The sequence below is a fragment of the Schistocerca gregaria genome, chromosome 1 (genome assembly GCF_023897955.1).
Source record: "Schistocerca gregaria isolate iqSchGreg1 chromosome 1, iqSchGreg1.2, whole genome shotgun sequence".
NCBI lineage: Eukaryota > Metazoa > Arthropoda > Insecta > Orthoptera > Acrididae > Schistocerca > Schistocerca gregaria.
This window is the reverse complement of record NC_064920.1, coordinates 872,178,726-872,200,199: the sequence shown is the minus strand read 5'-3', so window position 1 is coordinate 872,200,199 and position 21,474 is coordinate 872,178,726. Positions and strand designations below refer to the sequence as shown.

At 45.0% G+C, this 21,474-nt stretch overlaps 1 protein-coding gene across 1 annotated transcript in view; it reads left to right on the top strand.

Moving 5' to 3' along the window:
• Positions 1-21,474, top strand: part of LOC126279945 (uncharacterized) — a 70,431-nt gene that overhangs the window by 28,029 nt on the left and 20,928 nt on the right. Inside the window, exon 3 of the mRNA XM_049979722.1 lies at positions 20,893-21,147. Coding sequence (XP_049835679.1) covers positions 20,893-21,147 — 255 coding nt within the window. The remainder of the gene's footprint in view (positions 1-20,892; positions 21,148-21,474) is intronic.

The following is a 21,474-nucleotide window of genomic DNA, read 5'->3' as shown; positions in this document are numbered from 1 at the left end:
AATCGGGGCATCGCGCGCTCGCATTCAAGCGGACTGCCAGGGGCGGTGTTCCCCAACGAGTGCTTTGTCTCGTTAGCTGAAACTTGAATTTACGCGCGTGACGATCTGATTGGCTAACTTCAATGCTTAAATAACTCGGAAACGGCGCAATGGATATATATATATATATATATATATATATATATATATATATATATATATATATATATTGTTGTAACATTCATATCTCAGTACAACCTGCCCTGCAACATCCCTACAAGCGATTCAGACATTTTCTGGACAGTAATGGTCCTATAGCACTCTCTCCGTTAAGAATGTCATGGTGTGTGCTATTTTAACGGAACTCCTCTATACACAGACAAAGCTAGTCCTGTAATCCGTAAGCATACATTTTGTCCATTATGTAACAGTGCATAAATGAATAGAGCGCCTTCTGGAAGTTGAGGAACACAGTATCAGCCCGTACACTGAAGTGGGTGGTAAGGTAGCAAGGGGATTGGTTCAAATGGCTCTGAGCACTATGGGACTCAACTGCTGTGGTCATCAGTCCCCTAGAACTTAGAACTACTTAAACCTAACTAACCTAAGGACATCACACACATCCATGCCCGAGGCAGGATTCGAACCTGCGACCGTAGCAGTCGCACGGTTCCGGACTGCGCGCCTAGAACCGCGAGACCACCGCGGCCGGCTAGCAAGGGGGGGGGGGGGGGGGGGGGAGAACAGGAACAACAGAGTCTGCACATTTCGATGTTATACTACAGCTGATGCAATTGTACGTATCGTATTCAATATTACTCCCGGGCAAGAGGAGGGGAGGGATAGAAGGGAGAGGTGGAGAGAGGTTGGCCAATTGCGTTACGTCGACGTCGCCATGCTCTTGGTCATTCGTTGGCCCCCCCCCCCTCCACCCACTGGCCCCATTTCTCTCGGCCAATACACATCATTTGAGATCTGTGCTGTGTAGTGAAAGGGTCAGCAAGTCCGTAGTAGAAGGAAAAGTTTTCTGTGATTATTTATAAACAATATATATATTCTTCAGTAATAATAACTTCCCAATCCCTATTTCCTTAGAGCCAGTCATCATAGTGAGACGATCGTAATCAATTTGGTCAACTGGCACTCAGTTCTACCTGCTTGATGTGTACATGCGCCCATTCTCATAGAAAAAACACATGAAATGCACATTGTAAATAATTAGCTGCCTGACGTTGAAAAATGGTTCAAATGACTCTGAGCACTATGGGACTCAACAGCTGAGGTCATCAGTCCCATAGAACTTAGAACTACTTAAACCTAAGGACATGTACCCGTGGTCTAGGAGGCCGGCACGGTAGCTCAGCGTGTTCGGTCAGAGGGTTAGCTGCCCTCTGTAATAAAAAAACTGAGTGAATGGATCAGTAACGAACTTCAATGGGCGTCAGGTGACGTCCGCCACAAACAATTGAAACGAACAATAACGAACAAAATGAGATTACAAAAAAAAGGGGGGTAGCGTCTTTGATTCATAATCAAAAACGTCTTCGGTCCCGGGTTCGATCCCCACCACTGCCTAAATTTTGATAAATAATCAGCATTGGCGGCCGAAGACTTCCGGCATAAGAAGTCAGCCTCATTCTGCCAACGGACTTGTCAAAGAGGGTGGAGCAGCGGATAGAGGTTCAGGGCACTCTCTTGTCCTAGGGGTGGGAAATTGCCTTTAAAGGCGGAAGAATCAGCAATGATCAACGACATGAGGATGCAGAAGGCAATGGAAACCACTGCATTAAAGACACGTAACGTGTATCCACAAGACATGTGGCCTGTAGTTGAAGAATTGTCATGATGATCTCTCCATTGGCAAAAGATTCCGGAATAGTCCCCCATTCGGATCTCCGGGAGGGGACTGCCAAGGGGGAGGTTACCATGAGAAAAAGATTGAATAATCAACGAAAGGATAAGGTTCTACGAGTCGGAGCGTGGAATGTAGGGCAGAGGGTGTGTTACTGTGAACAGTTCAGTGACCGGGTTGTTCTAATCAGAATCGACAGCAGACCAACACCGTTAACGATACTTCAGGTATACATGCCGACGTCGCAAGCTGAAGATGAACAGATAGTGTATGAGGATATTGAAAGGATAATGCAGTATGTAAAGGGGGACGAAAATACTCATGGGCGACTGGAATGCAGTTGTAGGGGAAGGAGTAGAAGAAAAGGTTACAGGAGAATATGGGCTTGGGACAAGGAATGAAAGAGGAGAAAGACTAATTGAGTTCTGTAACAAGTTTCAGCTAGTAATAGCGATACCCTGTTCAAGAATCACAAGAGGAGGAGGTATACTTGGAAAAGGCCGGGAGATACGGGTAGATTTCAATTAGATTTCATCATGGTCAGACAGAGATTCCGAAATCAGATACTGGATTGTAAGGCGTACCCAGGAGCAGATATAGACTCAGATCACAATATAGTAGTGATGAAGGGTAGGCTGAAGTTAAAGACATTAGTCAGGAAGAATCAATACGCTAAGAAGTGGGATACGGAAGTTCTAAGGAATGACGAGATACGTTTGAAGTTCTCTAACGCTATAGATACAGCAATAAGGAACAGCGCAGTAGGCAACACAGTTGAAGAGGAATGGACGTCTCTAAAAAGGGCCATCACAGAAGTTGGGTAGGAAAACATAGGTACAAAGAAGGTAGCTGCGAAGAAACCATGGGTAACAGAAGAAATACTTCAGTTGATTGATGAAAGGAGGAAGTACAAACATGTTCCGGGAAAATCAGGAATACAGAAATACAAGTCGCTGAGGAATGAAATAAATAGGAAGTGCAGGGAAGCTAAGACGAAATGGCTGCAGGAAAAATGTGAAGACATCGAAAAAGATATGATTGTCGGAAGGACAGATTCAGCATACAGGAAAGTCAAAACAACCTTTGGTGACATTAAAAGCAACGGTGGTAACATTAAGAGTGCAACGGGAATTCCACTGTTAAATGCAGAGGAGAGAGCAGATAGGTGGAAAGAATACATTGAAAGCCTCTATGAGGGTGAAGATTTGTCTGATGTGATAGAAGAAGAAATAGGAGTCGATTTAGAAGAGATAGGGGATCCAGTATTAGAATCGGAATGTAAAAGAGCTTTGGAGGAGTTCGGTCAAATAAAGCAGAAGGGATAGATAACATTCACTCAGAATTTCTAAAATCATTTGGGGAAGTGGCAACAAAACGACTATTCACGTTGGTGTGTAGAATATGAGTCTGGCGACATACCATCTGACTTTCGGAAAAGCATCATCCACACAATTCCGAAGACGGCAAGAGCTGACAAGTGCGAAAATTATCGCACAATCAGCTTAACAGCTCATGCATCGAAGCTGCTTACAAGAATAATATACAGAAGAATGGAAAAGAAAATTGAGAATGCGCTAGGTGACGATCAGTTTGGCTTTAGGAAAAGTAATGGCACGAGAGAGGCAATTCTGACGTTACGGCTAATAATGGAAGCAAGGCTAAAGAAAAATCAAGACACGTTCATAGGATTTGTCGACCTGGAAAAAGCGTTCGACAGTATAAAATGGTGCAAGCTGTTCGAGATTCTGAAAAAAGTAGGGGTAAGCTATAGGGAGAGACGGGTCATATACAATATGTACAACAACCAAGAGGGAATAATAAGAGTGGACGATCAAGAACGAAGTGCCCATATTAAGAAGGTAGTAAGACAAGGCTGTAGCCTTTCGCCCCTACTCTTCAATCTGTACATCGAGGAAGCAATGATGGAAATAAAAGAAAGGTTCAGGAGTGGAATTAAAATACAAGATGATAGGATATCAATGATACGATTCGCTGATGACATTGCTATCCCGAGTGAAAGTGAAGAAGAATTAAATGATCTGCTGAACGGAATGAACAGTCTAATGAGTACACAGTATGGTTTGAGAGTAAATCGGAGAAAGACGAATGTAATGAGAAGTAGTAGAAATGAGAACAACGAGAAACTTAACATCAGGATTAATGGTCATGAAGTCAATGAAGTTAAGGAATTCTGCTACGTAGGCAGTAAAATAACCAATGACGGACGGAGCAAGGACATCAAAAGCAGACTCGCTATGGCAAAAAAGGCATTTCTGGCCAAGGAAAGTCTACTAATATCAAATACCGGCCTTAATTTGAGGAAGAAATTTCTGAGGATGTACGTCTGGAGTACAGTATTGTATGGTAGTGAAACATGGACTGTGGGAAAACCGGAACAGAAGAGAATGGAAGCATTTGAGATGTGGTGCTATAGACGAATGTTGAAAATTAGGTGGACTGATAAGGTAAGGAATGAGGAGGTTCTACGCAGAATCGGAGAGGAAAGGAATATGTGTAAAACACTGATAAGGAGAAGGGACAGGATGATAGGACATCTGCTAAGACATGAGGGAATGACTTCCATGGTACTAGAGGGAGCTGTAGAGGGCAAAAACTGTAGAGGAAGACAGAGATTGGAATACGTCAAGTAAATAATTGAGGACTATGAGATGAAGAGGTTAGCACAGGAAAGGAATTGGTGGCGGGCCGCATCAAACCAGTAAAAAAAAAAAAAAAAAAAAACCCTAAGGACATCACACACACCCATGCCCGGGGCAGGATTCGAACCGCGACTGTAGCGGTCGCGTGGTTCCAGACTGTAGCGCCTAGAGCCGCTCGGCCACCCCGGCCGGCCCTGACGTTGAGATCACAAATTGCAACTCCTCCTTTTGAGCAATTGTATTTACTCTGTAATGACAGGATTCGGTTCATTTTGCGAATAATAAAACTGACATAACAAAATAATACGAAGTAAGGCACTTTGTCACTATAAGTTAATGACGTCATAACACATTCTGAAAAAAAGCGGTACCCTTCACCATATGACACTTTGAAGACGTCATGATAAAAAGAATGTTAGTCCACCCACTCCTCCGGGCAAATTGTGTGGATGACTCTCTTTAACAAGGTCATCAACTTAAAGTCCCCTAGGCGGTACTGCCCGCCCGCGAATGGCGCAGCTTGTATACTTCTGCCGCGATCTGCGTGCACGTGGGAAACCTGGCTTCTCTGCCAATGTTAAGCCTATGTTGCTGTGCCAAAGATGACCTGTCAGACTACCACATCAAGATAAGGTGGTGTACTTTGCTTGCCTTACGAACCACCAGTAAGGGGTGCCACTATTCCAGATCCAGTCGTCCAGGTCCGGAAAACTATTTGATTTTGTAGATAACTTGCTGTGACCTTTGCCAATATCAACTTAATACTTTTCCAACAAGAATCTAACGGACACCCTGCGTATGCCCTGAGACATGCTTGTCGCTAAGAGAGTTAATATAAATGGTTTCCGACATTCGCGAACAACTACGTAGCATGTCTGACGCCATACCACACAACCGACTAAAAAGAGCTTAGCTTAATGTTTGTGCAGCCCCTGACCGTTGATGCCACCATGTGGAATTAAGATATTTACACCTATTACTGTTGACACCCGAGACGCACTTCCTCACGAGAACGTGCAGTTAAGTCATTTAGAGAATAACTTGCGGCCGATATATAGTTGTCATCGGGTTAGTTCAACTAAATGACAAGTTGGAGAACTTCGTTGACACAAATTCACAGTTGTCTATAAGATGAGAGTAGCGAATTGCGCGACTGGAATAATATTGGTATATTAGTACTCTCCTTCATGCACTGTGCAATGGCTAATTTTTGTTTCTGTTTCTCATCTATAAGATGAGAGTAGCGAATTGCGCGACTGGAATAATATTGGTATATTAGTACTCTCCTTCATGCACTGTACAATGGCTAATTTTTGTTTCTGTTTCTCATCTATAAGATAAGAGTAGCGAATTGCGCGACTGGAATAATATTGGTATATTAGTACTCTCCTTCATGCACTGTACAATGGCTAATTTTTGTTTCTGTTTGGATGTAGGATATCCGCAGGCGCATTTTTCAGTGCAATGCCATTTCATCCCCCCTCACCCCAAAAAAGAACATATATTGTAGATTGGTTGTCATAATATACTAGTGCGATCATAAATCTCTGAACCAACTGTGTATCGGTATAAGCAGGGGAATTGGGGAGATGCTATCAGTGCCTACACTGGGTGCAAGCTCGAGGAAACTCACTGACTGCTGGTGCCACCAGTAATGTATAATCCAGTCTTATCCATATCTAGTGTTTTTTCTGCATTCTGACAAGGACGGATCCTGTTTCTCACGAGCACCTGTGTGTCGATGGAAAAGTACTGCGACATGGTTCCTGTCTCTGCGAGAGAACATCAGTATAGATTCGTTGTTTATTAATTGGATTTCATGCATAATCTGCATCTGAAAACTTTTTTCTTTTTTAAGCGAGTTTCGCTGGCGAAGAAACATGAAAATGAACTACAGGCAGCATAAAAATGACGTTTAAGATGTGGTGTAATTCATTGTGCCAATCACCAGATCAGGTTCTAATATATTTGTGGTGGTAAAAGTTTTGGAAATGTTGTGGTAAGTTCCTATGAGCCCAAACTGCTGAGATCACCGCTCCCTAAGCTTGCACGCTACTTCATCTAACTTAAACTAACTTACGCTAAGAACAACACACACATCCATGCCCGAGGGAGGACTCGAACCTCCGACGGGGGCAGCCGCGCGAACCATGACACGATGCCTCGGACCAAGTTGCTACCCCGCGTGGCAATATATTTGTATTATAATTAAAGTTTGTTAAAGTGTGATTATGGAACAAATGACGCTGTACATATAATCACAAGCAGCAGGAGCTATGTAGCACCAAGCGAAATAGGTGACTTGTGGAAGAAAAACAATAAACATCAAAGTTCACGTTACTCCGACAATGACAGTAAAATCTTCGGCTATTATGCCGATTTCAACTGATTTTCTATCCCATTATCACTTAGATATTGTCGTTTTGTCGTACATGTGAACAGTTTAAAGGAGGAACCTCAATACTATCTTCCCCAGTGTGCCAATTTTGGAAAACAATTGCACTATTTTTGTCCGCTCTCCATCTTCCTCCATTTCGATGCCATTATGGTCACTGAGTCCAGAGACTCAGTGATACGTTTGCTGATTTAACACGAAACTAAAACTTTATGCCAACCGCTAGAAGCAATTTTACTTTCGAATTCTTTGACATCTCATCCATGGCTCTCCTTAGGCTTTCAGTTATTGTTCGGCGGTGATGTCTCGGCTACGTTTAAATCTGAAGTTAAGATCTGTTTGATCTCGAAGCAGAATTCTAGCGCTGATGTTGAACCAGGACATGTGCTTCTCTTTCGCAACTTTGCTGTTAAAGACGTCTTGTACAAGACTTTCGAACTTTGACAACTTAAACTCAGTATTTCCAACCACAGAGCGCAATTTTTAATGTTGTATAATCGGGTAAAATGAATTCTGTTTTTCGTTTCAATTACTAAGCAGAAATATCATCTTACGCTTCTTTAATTGATGTTGACATCCATTATCTAAGATGATATAACGACCTTATGACCACTGATTGCCTGCTCTGCAGTAACTGTGTCGGACAGTTTGGGCTTGTGTTAAACTAGGAAACCTAAGATGTTAACTTCCTGAGTCGGTTTTCTAATATCGTAAAGATAATTTTGAGCTAAGACATTTAAAACAATATCACACTGAACGTACTATTTGCCACAATCACTTGAGTCTCGCAGTCTGCTGTTGGAAAGTTGAAATCTCCCCATAATACAATAACATCACTAGGAAATTTACGTGCAATATTTTCCAGGTTTTCCCTGAAAGATTCCGCTGCTACGGCTCCTGACAGGAGTTTATGATGTCACATGAGTACTTGTCTTCGCCCAAATAATTTGACACTCGGAATCTGTACTAATCTCACTACTTATCTTAGAAGATAGGTGAATTTAAGGCATTTGTAGACTTAGAGGAAGCTTTTGACAATGTTGACTGAAATACTCTTTGAAATTTCGAAAGTAGCAGGAGTAAAATACAGGAGGAAAAGTCACGAAAGGTAAGCAGTGGTTGGGAAAGGAAACAGACAGGGTTGTAGCTTATCGGCAACGTTATTCAATCTGAACATCGAGCAAAAAGTAAAGGAAATCAAAGAAAAATTTGGAGTGAGACTTCGTTCAGGGAGAAGAAACAGAAACTTTGAAGCTTTCCGATGACACTGCAGTGCTGTCAGAGACAACAACGGATTTGGAAGATCGGTTGAACAGAATGGACAGTGTCATGAAAGGACGATATAGGATGAACATCAATATCAAAACAAGGATATTGGAAATAAGTAATCGAATTAAATCAGGTGATGCCCAGGGAATTACATTAGGAAACGAGACACCTAAAGTAGCAGATGAGCTTTGTTATTTGTGCAGCAAAATAAGTGATGATCGCTGGAGTAGAGTGGATATAAAATGTAGACTGGCAATGGAAAGAAAAGCGTTTCTGAAGACTAGAAATTCGTTAATATCAAACGTGGATTTGAGTGTTAGGAAGTTTTTCTGAAGATATTTGTATGGAGTATACCCATGCAGGGAAGTGAGATTTGGACGATAAACACTTTAGACAAGAAGGGAATTGAAGCTTCTGAAGTGTTGTGCTACAGAAGAATGCTGAAAATTAGGTGGGTAGGTCACGTAACTAATGAGAAGGTACTGAGTAGAATTGGGAACTAAAGAAGTTTGTGGCACAACCTGGTAGAAAAGGGATCGTTTGCTAGGAAACATTCTCAGACATAAAGGGATCACCAATTCAGTTCTAGAGGGAAGTAATGAGGGTAAAAATTGTAGAGCGAGACCAAGAGATGAAAACAGTAAGCAGATGCAGGAGGATGTAAATTGCAGTATTATTCAAAGATGACGAGGCTTGCGCAGGATTGAATGGCAGGGAAAGCTGCATTATGTCCGTGGTATCACATATCGGTACCACCCCACTGGCGTCATAAAGTCAGCCACGAAGTTGCGAGCTTCCTGCAGACACAGACAGCAGTCGCGCGTCGTCTCGCGGCCACAATGGTCCGCGCGCCCTGGGCCACCACGTCGTGCAGCTCTTACCACGAACGTCTCCTTCGCCGCAGTATAGGACAGTCCGTGGCAGCCACTCGCATGAATTGTGCTTGGAGCCTCTTCACTATGACATCTTCGTGATTACTTTGAGAGCCTCATCCTAGTTGCTATTGTTTGAGTTGAACTTTATTTCTTGCTATAATATTTGTAACGGGCCTTTGTACAAGTGGAGAAAATGCAAGTTAACTAAAGTAAGGGAAAGTTTCCTGGGTTGACTTGCTCGAAAATCATTTCTGCTACTGTCCAGCTTTCCTAGAACGACAGTTCCCATCCCTCTGTTACCCCACCTTTCCTTTGTACGAAGTCATACACAACAAAAGCCATCTTTGGACTGAAGACCACGACAGCAACACTAACTTCATTAGATATTATCGAATTATTGATGACGAGAAAAACACCTCTACCACCTGTGTCTAGCCTCTCATTGCGATATACAACCCAACAATAATTTAGAATTTAATTGGTGTTAACATCTGGTGCTCCCAGATTATGCTCTCTACTACTGTGTATTATTACAGTTTATGAGCGAGACTAGTTCTGAAATCTTTCCATGGACAATTCTGCAGTTAGCAATTACTATATTCACGTATCCCCAAACTCCCATGAAGAAAATCGTTTTGGGCCGCTATTCTTTCCTCTTTGTAAGGTTCAAAATGGTTCAAATGGCTCTGAGCACTATGGGACTTAACTTCTGAGGTCATCAGTCCCCTAGAACTTAGAACTACTTAAACCTAACTAATCTCAGGACATCACACACATCCGTGCCCGAGGCAGGATTCGAACCTGCGACCGCTCATGTAAGGCCTCCTTGATGTTTTGGGAGAAGTCCTACAACTCACCGCTCGTTACTAAAGATCAGGTAATCCACATTCAAGATTTTCGCTGAATAGTTTACAGTTTAAGCCTTCCATTCGGCTCCAAACCACAGGACCTCAGTCGGTTTTGTGGACAAAGTTGCAGAGCATTAACTCTGTTCACAATCCGAATGCGAGACTATCCGTCTTCATAAAAGCCGACAGCCACCTGTAGGAACAGCGGATAGCCTTTGAAACTAGATGGCAGGCATCATTCGTGTCTACTTGAGCCATCTACACACCTCAGACGAGACCCCTGGCATGCAACAGTGGACGAGGGCTACCTTCCTGACTTGCCCAATATTTCCCTAAGGGGCTTCATCACATCCCTAACGTTGGAACTCCCGATGATCTTTCTTAGCAACACACGAAGCATACCGTGCTGGCTCAGATGCAAGCTCACCGGGAAAAAAATTTGTCATCCCAGTGTGCACGCACAGATAACGCACCGATCGAGTCAGATGCTCAGTCACGTGTGCACTACTTCTATATGAGCATAACGTCCTAGCGATCAGTGAGACATTTATGTTTCATGGGGTCAAGGGTAAATGTAAGGAAGTGACAGAGTGGCAAAAAGGGACAATCATGTACTGCTGTGCACATGGTCATAGGAAATGTGAAGTTGCTGGATTTGTGGAGATTCCGTAGCGGACTGTTCAACGACTCTGCAAGCAGCGGTGTAACAAACGTGGCCACGAAACACAACGTCAGATTTGTGGTCAGAAAAAAGATCCTGACTGAGAGGGACCGGAGACGCGTTTCAAGACTTGTGAAACAAAATTGCATCAAAATCCGACAGGAAATGCTGCAGGCAGTAAATGAAGGTCCATCCCCATCTGCTTGGGATAGAACATTGCGAAGGGACGGCATGCAGTGAACACTTTGAGTCGGTCACCGGTGCTCACACAGGCATATAAAGATGAGAACATCAGAGTCCATCGGGCTGGAAAAATATGTGACTATACGATACGATACGATATTGCAGTACCTGTGTTACACCAAATTACAATGTAATATTCCGGTATAAAATATATGACTGGTTTTCTGTATACTCTCACCTTATTCGATGGCCAGCAAAATTACCTGCCTTGAACCCCGTAGAAGATCTGTATACGTTGGAGCAAGGGGTAAAACGCCGGCATCAGTATTCCTGTAATAATTTGGTGGGACTACGTGATCAGATCCTCAGTGCGTGTCTTCACCTGTATGCGACGTACCCGCACAGCCTTCTGGAGTGTCTTCCTAACCCACTACAGGCGAACATCAAGTTCATCAACGCAATTACACGGTTTTAAATGACGCTTGTAATTTATTTCTCTAGGGGTGATCAATTTTGTGTCTGGTAAGGTTACTTTCAGCAGTTGGAAATGTCTCTAACTTGTTTTGATGCTGATGGGTACAGTTGTGAGGCTGGTACCCACTTTCCCCTTCCACTCGGAGTTTCGAAATCCCACAACTGTTCCTCATTTAGTCAGGTAAGTGCGGACAAGCTAGGACCAGAAAATCTGAAATCGTTGACACATCAAGACTCCCAGGCGATGCTTTAGGCACTAGAGGTTCCACAGTTTTCGCTTCAGGTGTCTCTACAACACTGTAGCCAGCGCAGCATCCTGAAGCCTGTCAACTGCGGCCATCGCAGCTTTCAACTGTCTCCCGACAGTGACCAGTTCTTCTTGCTGCCGTACAAAAAGGTGGCGGCCGCATCCATCACCAAACGACGTTCTCTATACAAGGAGTACAGTGCTGACGCAGCAGTCGCTAGACGCAGTCAGTACTGCAGCTACCACAGCTCCTCGTTATTAATACGCTTCAGTCAGCTCACACAAGAAATTGCTCGAAACATATTCGAACACTTAGAAAAATGATGATAAACCGAGCCTAAGAAATAAATACAGAGTAATGTTCACTTCTCCAAAAAAGCATGTGAGAAAAACATTAAAGTAATCGCCGTGTGGCAACAGAAGTTGCTGTTGCTGCTACTGGCGGTCTGGATCTGTACTGGTGACAGTCGCACCAAACCAATCATAAGGCTGACGACATCATAACATACACAAAGAAAGGAATCGTCCAATTAATTATTGTTTCTCGTGCACTTTTCCCGAAACTAGACATTTTTGGACACTTAAAACGTGGGTCAATAATCCCTGAAATGTGATACTTCGATCTTGATTCTAGACGTCAGCGAAGAATTGTACAAGCTACATCGGAACTGTACATCTATATACGTGACTAAATGGTTGTAAAATAAAGAAAAATTAGTGCTGTTCACCAAAGTACTGGTACTCTTAGAGGTTCAGTACCTGGGAGATTAAGATTACACTATGGTACGTCACAGACTGATTTAACAGAATGACATGGAAGTTCCTGGAAAGTGATTTGTACTGGATAACCCTTCAGTAGCAATTCTTGTGACGATGACGTCGCCCTGTCATCGTCACTACGGCTGCTGCCCCACATAGCGTCAGAAATGATAGCTTCCGGGAAATCAGTTCTGCTGCAGCGAGAGCAGTAACCCAGTTAAGTCAGCAGCTGCGCACCGCCGTTAAACCGTCGCCTCTGCGAACAATGGAGCACCGGGAGCGTGCTCGACATGCTGCAGGCAACTCCCCGGTTATACCGGACTGAGAAAAGCCACATTTCATGCAGGAGTTGCTAACCTATCCATCGTCAAGAGCAGGAGTTTCAATTCTTTTCGCTTCGGGTTGTTTCTTTCGATGCCTTGCCTTGACATTTTTGTTCTGCTGTCCGAGAGTACAAGCTCGCTGTTCGTGAGATAAATGTAGGATATCGACGTTTACTTTCACGATTTCAGGCGTTAGCAGTTTTGGCTCATTTTTGGCATCGCAGCCGCGTCGAGGACATCAGTGACAGACAAATTCTGCAAGAACGCAGAGTTATGCAAGATCAGCCCTGTTAGTTTCATCACACAATCGCAGTAAAAGTCGATTTATGGTCTTTACGGAAACTATTAGCTACACTGTTCAACCAGGCTCGCTAAGGTGATACGCTGGTAGCAAAGGGCTCAGGGGTTCGGGCCGCACCTTCGTCAGGTATACTGATTGTAGTAACACGTGCACTCGGTGCATGTGATGTCGTGTGATGTCTTTTGGCGGCGGTTGCGCAAGGCGATGAACTCACTTCACTGACCTCCCATTGTCTCTACATGTAGACTGTCTGATCAAAAATGTCCGTATACCCCTGTGTAATTCGGAATTGAGCTCTAGGTGGCACCAGAGGTGCATTTGCCAGTATAAAGAGAGGCAGAGAGTGTTGAGTTGTCAGCAAAGATGCATTAACAGCAGACTGAATCGGTGATGAGAGCTCTGTGACTTCCAATGTTGGCTTTTAATTGGTTGTCACCTGAATAACAGTTGCACCAGTGAAGTTTCAACCCTTCTAAATTTGCTCAAGTCGACTGCTGGCGATGTGATTGTGGAATGGGAACGCGATGGAACGACAGCTAAACCAAGACGAGGTAGGCCTCATACACTGAAGGACAGGGAGCGTTGAGTATTGCGAAGAGTAGTTGTACAAATCGAATGAAATCAGAGGGACGAAGCACATGTGAGTTCAAGCCCAGAGATGACAATGAATGTGCGTAGGAAACTACAAAGTGCGGGCTACAATGCTCGAGCAGTTCCACATAAGGCACATGGCTGTATGCAATGCAAAGCAGTGAGTGAGGGGGTGTAAAGAGCGACGCGACTGAACAGTGTACGACTAGGAACGAGTGATTTGGGCTGATGAATCACGCTGCACCCTGTGGCAATCCAATGGAAGGGTTTGGGTTTGGTGAGTAGTTGGAGAACGTTACCTGCCATCATGTGTTGTGCCAACAGTGAAGTATGGAGGAGATGGTGTTACGGTTATAGTGTGTGGTCGCCTTATTACGCTTAAAAGTACTAAATATGATATTAATACACTCCTGGAAATGGAAAAAAGAACACATTGACACCGGTGTGTCAGACCCACCATACTTGCTCCGGACACTGCGAGAGGGCTGTACAAGCAATGATCACACGCACGGCACAGAGGACACACCAGGAACCGCGGTGTTGGCCGTCGAATGGCGCTAGCTGCGCAGCATTTGTGCACCGCCGCTGTCAGTGTCAGCCAGTTTGCCGTGGCATACGGAGCTCCATCGCAGTCTTTAACACTGGTAGCATGCCGCGACAGCGTGGACGTGAACCGTATGTGCAGTTGACGGACTTTGAGCGAGGGCGTATAGTGGGCATGCGGGAGGCCGGGTGGACGTACCGCCGAATTGCTCAACACGTGGGGCGTGAGGTCTCCACAATGTTGTCGCCAGTGGTCGGCGGAAGGTGCACGTGCCCGTCGACCTGGGACCGGACTGCAGCGACGCACGGATGCACGCCAAGACCGTAGGATCCTACGCAGTGCCGTAGGGGACCGCACCGCCACTTCCCAGCAAATTAGGGACACTGTTGCTCCTGGGGTATCGGCGAGGACCATTCGCAACCGTCTCCATGAAGCTGGGCTACGGTCCCGCACACCGTTAGGCCGTCTTCCGCTCACGCCCCAACATCGTGCAGCCCGCCTCCAGTGGTGTCGCGACAGGCGTGAATGGAGGGACTAATGGAGACGTGTCGTCTTCAGCGATGAGAGTCGCTTCTGCCTTGATGCCAATGATGGTCGTATGCGTGTTTGGTGATGTGCAGGTGAGCGCCACAATCAGGACTGCATACGACCGAGGCACACAGGGCCAACACCCGGCATCATGGTGTGGGGAGCGATCTCCTACACTGGCCGTACACCTCTGGTGATCGTCGAGGGGACACTGAATAGTGCACGGTACATCCAAACCGTCATCGAACCCATCGTTCTACCATTCCTAGACCGGCAAGGGAACTTGCTGTTCCAACAGGACAATGCACGTCCGCATGTATCCCGTGCCACCCAACGTGCTCTAGAAGGTGTAAGTCAACTACCCTGGCCAGCAAGATCTCCGGATCTGTCCCCCATTGAGCATGTTTGGGACTGGATGAAGAGTCGTCCCACGCGGTCTGCACGTTCAGTACGAACGCTGGTCCAACTGAGGAGCCAGGTGGAAATGGCATGGCAAGCCGTTCCACAGGACTACATCCAGCATCTCTACGATCGTCTCCATGGGAGAATAGCAGCCTGCATTGCTGCGAAAGGTGGATATACACTGTACTAGTGCCGACATTGTGCATGCTCTGTTGCCTGTGTGTATGTGCCTGTGGTTCTGTCAGTGTGATCATGTGATGTATCTGACCCCAGGAATGTGTCAATAAAGTTTCCCCTTCCTGGGACAATGAATTCACGGTGTTCTTATTTCAATTTCCAGGAGTGTATATTTTACAATAAAGCCTACTGCGTACAGTAGAGGAATGGTTCAGAAACGATGACCGTATCAGCATGGCGATGCACCCATTCATAAAGAAGCATTTTATACGCAATTGTTTGTGGACACTGGACTGGCCTACCCAAAGCCTCTAACTGAACCCAATGGATCACCTAGGGGCTGAGTTAGAATGTCGACCTTACTCCAGACCGCAACGTCCAACATCACTATCATCTCTGATTGCGTCTATTCATGAAGAATGTACTGCAATTTTTCCAAAACATCGACAGCTCATTGAAAATATGCCTGCCAATTAGAGTTCAAGCCATTATAAAGGTGAAGGGTGGACAAATCCTATATTAGTGTCCACTAATAGGCGTTTGGACTCTTCTGATCAATTAGTGTCCATGCCTTTCCTGAACCATCGGTGCTACATGGTTCAGTCACGTTAATGAGCCCCTCTGTCACAAGCATGGGCAAGCACCTTTTGCAACACAGACGTGCAGAATGAGCGTCAGTGAGGTTCTGGAAGGCACCGACAGAGATGTAGAGTCGTGTCGACTCCAGTGCCATAGCTAGCTGCACTAGGCTTCCCGGCTGAAGTTCGCTGTAGCGTAAAGCCCGGTGGATGTAGTAACACCCAGCGAGTGCAGTGGCCAGTGGAGTGCGGTAAGCTCATCCTGGTGCTCTTCGAAGTACACACATGCACTGCGAGATGGCCGGCCGCTGTGGCCGAGTTGTACTAGGCGCTTGAGTCCGGAACTGCACTGCTGCTACGGTCGCAGTTTCGAATCGTTCCTCAGGCATGGATGTGTGTGACGCCCTTAGGTTAGTTTGGCTTAAGTAGTTCTAAGCTCTCGGGGACAGATGACCTCAGTGGTTAGAGCCATTTGAACCATTTGAACTGCGAGATGTGTGACCCGTTGCATTGTCCTTCTAGTTGATGCCATCGTGACAAGGGAAAAACGAACTACTTTTGTTCATCTAATGTGCCTTCCAGAATCTGGAGACAGCCCAGGGAAGCCCACGAAAACATTCCGCAGACCACGTGGACGTAAAATTGCGTTGTTGGCATACAAATTCTAGCTTTCGTCGCCGATAAGGGCGCAGTCAGCATGCATGCGTGAACCAGACACCTGCTGTGGAGGCCCACACACAGCAACATTCGCTGAACTGTCGTTGAGCAGACACTGTTGGTAGTCCCTTGGCTCATTTGAATGGTCAGTTGCTCAACAGTTGCATGTCTTTTCGCCCGTTCACATCTCGGCAGTGGTTCACTCGTGACGTCCACGTCTCTTCGTGGACCATATTTACTTGTCTCGGCGCCGGTTCTCGATAGTGCTATATTTTCATGCACGGTATACTTTAATCACAGCGACACGAGAACAGTTTACAAACTTAGTCGTTTCGAAAATGCTTCCACCCTTGGTCGAAAGCCAACGATCATACCCTTTCGGACGCCAGATAAATCGTTCAGTTTCCGCAATACGGTAACGACTGCACTGTATTCTGCGTGTCCCAGACGAAATATATATACCCTCCACTGTTAGTGCTGCCAGCTTCCGCCTGTGAGTGACTATTGCACGTTGACGTCGAACATAGGCAGTGATAAAATTAAAGTGAGTGGACAGTGTATAATTGCATGATATCCGTTGGCCATCGTGAACAGCAATATCGCGGAACCATAAAATACATTTTCTGCAGGTCACGATACTGCCGTTCTCCAATTCCGACGCATACTAGTAGACGTTTATCCTCCTTACTCCAGACATACGACATCGTCTCAGTCATAAACAACATTGTAAGGCAATTTTTGGAATCAGAAACTCGCTGCGTAGTGTGCCCTTACATATGGAATGTAGATGACGTTACTTCCATCTATTTTGTGCGATACACCAAAATCCTAATCATTCTCATATTCGAGCATGTAATACATTTAATTACAATTCGATGTATGTTTCATGCCGCGTTAATAATGTTGTAGTTTTAATGGCTGTTCTCTCCAATCTGCTACACGAGCCGGTACTGTCACGGAGACCAAGTGTGGCAGCGCAGACGTAAACATATTTTTGTCGTTTTTGAATCCCGTGTTTTATGAGGTGCGTGACAGTGGGGCATACCATTCTTGCCACGGGCGAGCATTGAGCCTCCCTTCAACAATTACTATATCGGTCCTGTTTTCATGTCCAAGACCTCTCCACCCTGTGATTACAGGGGTTAGAGAGATATGGGTCTCTACAGTCTTTACTTTCTGCGATCTTTCGTCAGGTCGACTAAGGACATGTTGGGTCGTTTAGATCACCACAGAAAGAGATGAGACTGTTCACTGAACACCACAAAATTTCTCATCGCCCCAGTTGACTCTGGCTCCACACTATGCAACTCTGTTGTCAGTGGTATGCTTTTTTTCTATTTTTAAAGTTCCATAACTCAGTCGGTAAAAACGGAACCGTTATAGGATCGCTTTGTCCGTCCGCCTGTCTGTTCGACTGTTAAGAACCCTTTTGCTAAGGAACACGTCAGAGTTCGGGATGGATAGACTACTGTCCGATTTTCTGGTGGACCCACGATCTAGTGACTTTTGTTGCTACTATATCCTAGAGTTGCCTTAGCATTTTTATGACACTGTGGACTTTGATAATACAAATGACTGTAAAACAGACGAAAATAGTGACGTATGATTGTACTATCTCCAAGACGGGTATTGCCGCTGCAGTTTATTCTCGCAATAGGAATTACAGTCAGTTTACCACAATATATTTCGTTTCTTAGACATTCAATTTTTCGTTAATTTAATTCATTCTTTCACCTGAAAGTAGAAATTTGAAATAAATCGGCCAAGAACTTAGAAGTAAATATCAACTGTTTTTCAAGATTTTTGGGAAGAATACATATATTATTACCAAATACCTTGAAAAAGAGTTCATATGTACTTGAAAATTATAGCCTATATATATACAGGGTGCTCCATTGATAGTGACCGGGCCGAATATCTCACGAAATAAGCATCAAACGAAAAAACTGCAAAGAAAGAAAGTCGTCTAGCTTGAAGGGGGAAACCAGATGGCGCTATGGTTGGCCTGCTAGATAGCGCTGGTATAGGATAAACGGAAATCAACTACGTTTTTTAAAAAAACAGGAACCCTCATTTTTATTATATATTCGTGTAGGACGTAAAGAAATATAAATGTTTTAGTTGGACCACTTTTTTCGCTGTGTGATAGATGGCGCTGTAATAGTCACAAACGTATACGTACGTGGTATCACGTAACATTCCGCCAGTGCGGACGGTATTTACTTCGTGATAAATTACCCGTGTTAAAATGGATCGTTTACCAATTGCGGAAAAGGTCGATATCGTGTTGTTGTAAGGCTATTGTGATCAAAACGCCCAACGGGCGTGTGCTATGTATGCTACTCGGTATCCTGGGCGACGTCATCCACGTGTCCGGACCGTTCGCCGGATAGTTACGTTATTTAAGGAAACAGGAATTGTTCAGCCACATGTGAAACCTCAACCACGACCTGCAACAAATGATGATGCCCAAGTAGGTGTTTTAGCTGCTGTCGCGGCTAATCCACACATCAGTAGCAGACAAATTAGCGAGAATCGGGAATTTCAAAAACGTCAGTGTTAAGAATTCTACATCTACATCAACATCGACTGCACCGGTACCATATTTCTGTGCACCAGGAATTGCTTGGCGACCACATTGAACGTCGTGTACAGTTCTGCCACTGGGCACAAGAGAAATTACGGGACGATGGCAGATTTTTTACACGCGTTCTATTAAACGGCGAAGCGTCATTCACCAACAGCGGTAACGTAAACCGGCATAATATGCACTATTGGGCAACGGAAAATCTACGATGGCTGCGACAAGTGGAACATCAGCGACCTTGGCGTGTTAATGTATGGTGCAGCATTATAGGAGGAAGGATAATTGGCCCCCATTTTATCGATGGCTATCTAAATGGTGCAATGTATGCTGATTTCCTACGTGATGTTCCACCGATGTTACTACAAGATGTTTGACTTCATGACAGAATGGCGATGTACTTCCAACATGATGGATGTCCGGCACTTATTTCGCTTGCGGTTAAAACGGTACTGGTCGTCGAAGCACGTTCACCGGTTCTGACGTCCCCGGAAGGATATTTGTTATCATCATCCACTGACAACGCCTGACAACATGCGTCGGCGCATTGTCAATGCATGTGCAAACGTTACGGAAGGCGAACTACTCGCTGTTGAGAGGAATGTCGTTACACGTATTGCCAAACGCACTGAGGTTGACGGACATGATTTTGAGCATTAATTGCATTAATGTGGTATTTACAGGTAAACACGCCGGAACAGCATGCGTTCTCAGAAATGATAAGTTCACAAAGGTACATGTATGACATTGAAACAACCGAAATAAAATGTTCAAACGTACCTACGTTCTGTATTTTAGTTTAAAAAACTACCTGTTACCAACTGTTCGTGTAAAAAATGGTTGAAATGGCTCTGAGCAGTATTGGACTTAACTTCTGAGGTCATCAGTCCCCTAGAACTTCGAACTACTTAAACGTAACTAACCTAAGGACATGCCACATATCCATGGCCGAGGCAGGATTTGAACTTGCGACAGTAGCTGTCGAGCGGTTCCAGACTGTAGCGCCTAGAACCGCTCTGCGACCCCAGCCGGCGTTCCTCTGAAATTGAGCCATATGTTTGTGACTATTACAGCGCCATCTATCACAAAGCGAAAAAGTGGTCCAACAAAAACGTTCATATTTCTTTGCGTACTACACGAATATGTAGTAAAAGAATGGGGGTTCCTGTTTTTAAAAAACGCAGTTGATATCCGTTTGACCTATGGCAGCACCATCTATCGGGCCAACCAAAATGTGGTGCTACAGAAGAATGTTGAAGAATAGGTGGGTAGATCACGTAACTAATGACGAGGTATTGAATAGAATTGGGGAAAAGAGGAGTTTGTGGCGCAACTTGACTAGAACAAGGGATCGGTTGGTAGGACATATTCTGAGGCATCGAGGGATCACCAATTTAGTAATGGAGGGCAGCGTGGAGAGTAAAAATCGTAGAGGAAGACCAAGTGATGAATACACTAAGCAGATTCAGAAGGATGTAGGCTGCAGTAGGTACTGGGAGATGAAGAAGCTTGCACAGGACAGAGTAGCATGGAGAGCTGCATCAAACCAGTCTCAGGACTGAAGACCACAGCAACAATAAAATTACAAAATATCAACTTCAGCCAAGCTTTGCCATCTGGTTTCCTCCTTCAAGCTAGACAAGTTTCGTTCTTTGTAGTCTTTTAGTTTGACGCTTATTTCGTGATAAATGTATATATATATTCTCAAAGCGTTTCATTCATGGTATGCTTCTATTATATGCGTCGGAAGCTAGGCGGATAGCGTGATGGATTGCTAACCAAAGGAACCCGGGTTAGATTCCTGGCCGGGTCGACGATTTTCCCCTCTCGGGAACGGGGTGTTTCTGATGTTGTTCTTACGTTCGTTTCATCGTATTTGACAGTGCATTGTTGAAATGGTCCTTTCTGAGGGCCAATAAATTTTTTTAAGGAAAAGGAAAGAAATAAATCTTCACCTTCTACCTCTAATTTCATCCGAGTGCCTGTATACATTGCGCGGATGCAGAGATCCCCCAGTGGTGGCGCTGGTGGTGGGCTACGGCATGGGCAGCGACGAGCGGCAGCGGCGGCAGCAGACGGCGGTGGAGCTGCAGCTGGGCCGCTGCCCGCGGCCGCGCGCAGACGCGCTGTGCGTCACGGGGGCCACGGCGGACTGCCGGCCGGACCACGGCGCCGCCGTCGTCGTCAACGGCAGGCTGTTCGCCGTCGCGGGCAAGCAGTCGCTGTGCAGCGGCGCCGTCATCCTCACCTACCCGCACAGGTAAACTGAGCGCGAGTACACAGGCGCTTGTGGAAACAGCACAGCCGAAGGGGTTGCACGTGGTCCAACTCAACTTTAAACCGGGAATCGCGTACGTCGTTAACAGATAATTAGTCAAGCGCAGTTAGGAACATTTTTTGAATTAGTGATCCGTACTCAGTCATAATACACTGGTGCTCAAAACTGAAGAACAAAAGGGACTTTTGCATGACGTCTCACTGCCAAATAACGCGTTAGCTCGCAGCGTTGTTCCAAAAGTTTAATAAACACAACAGAAACACACAACAGAGGTTTCTGTCAACAATATATTCACCTTCGCTATTTACA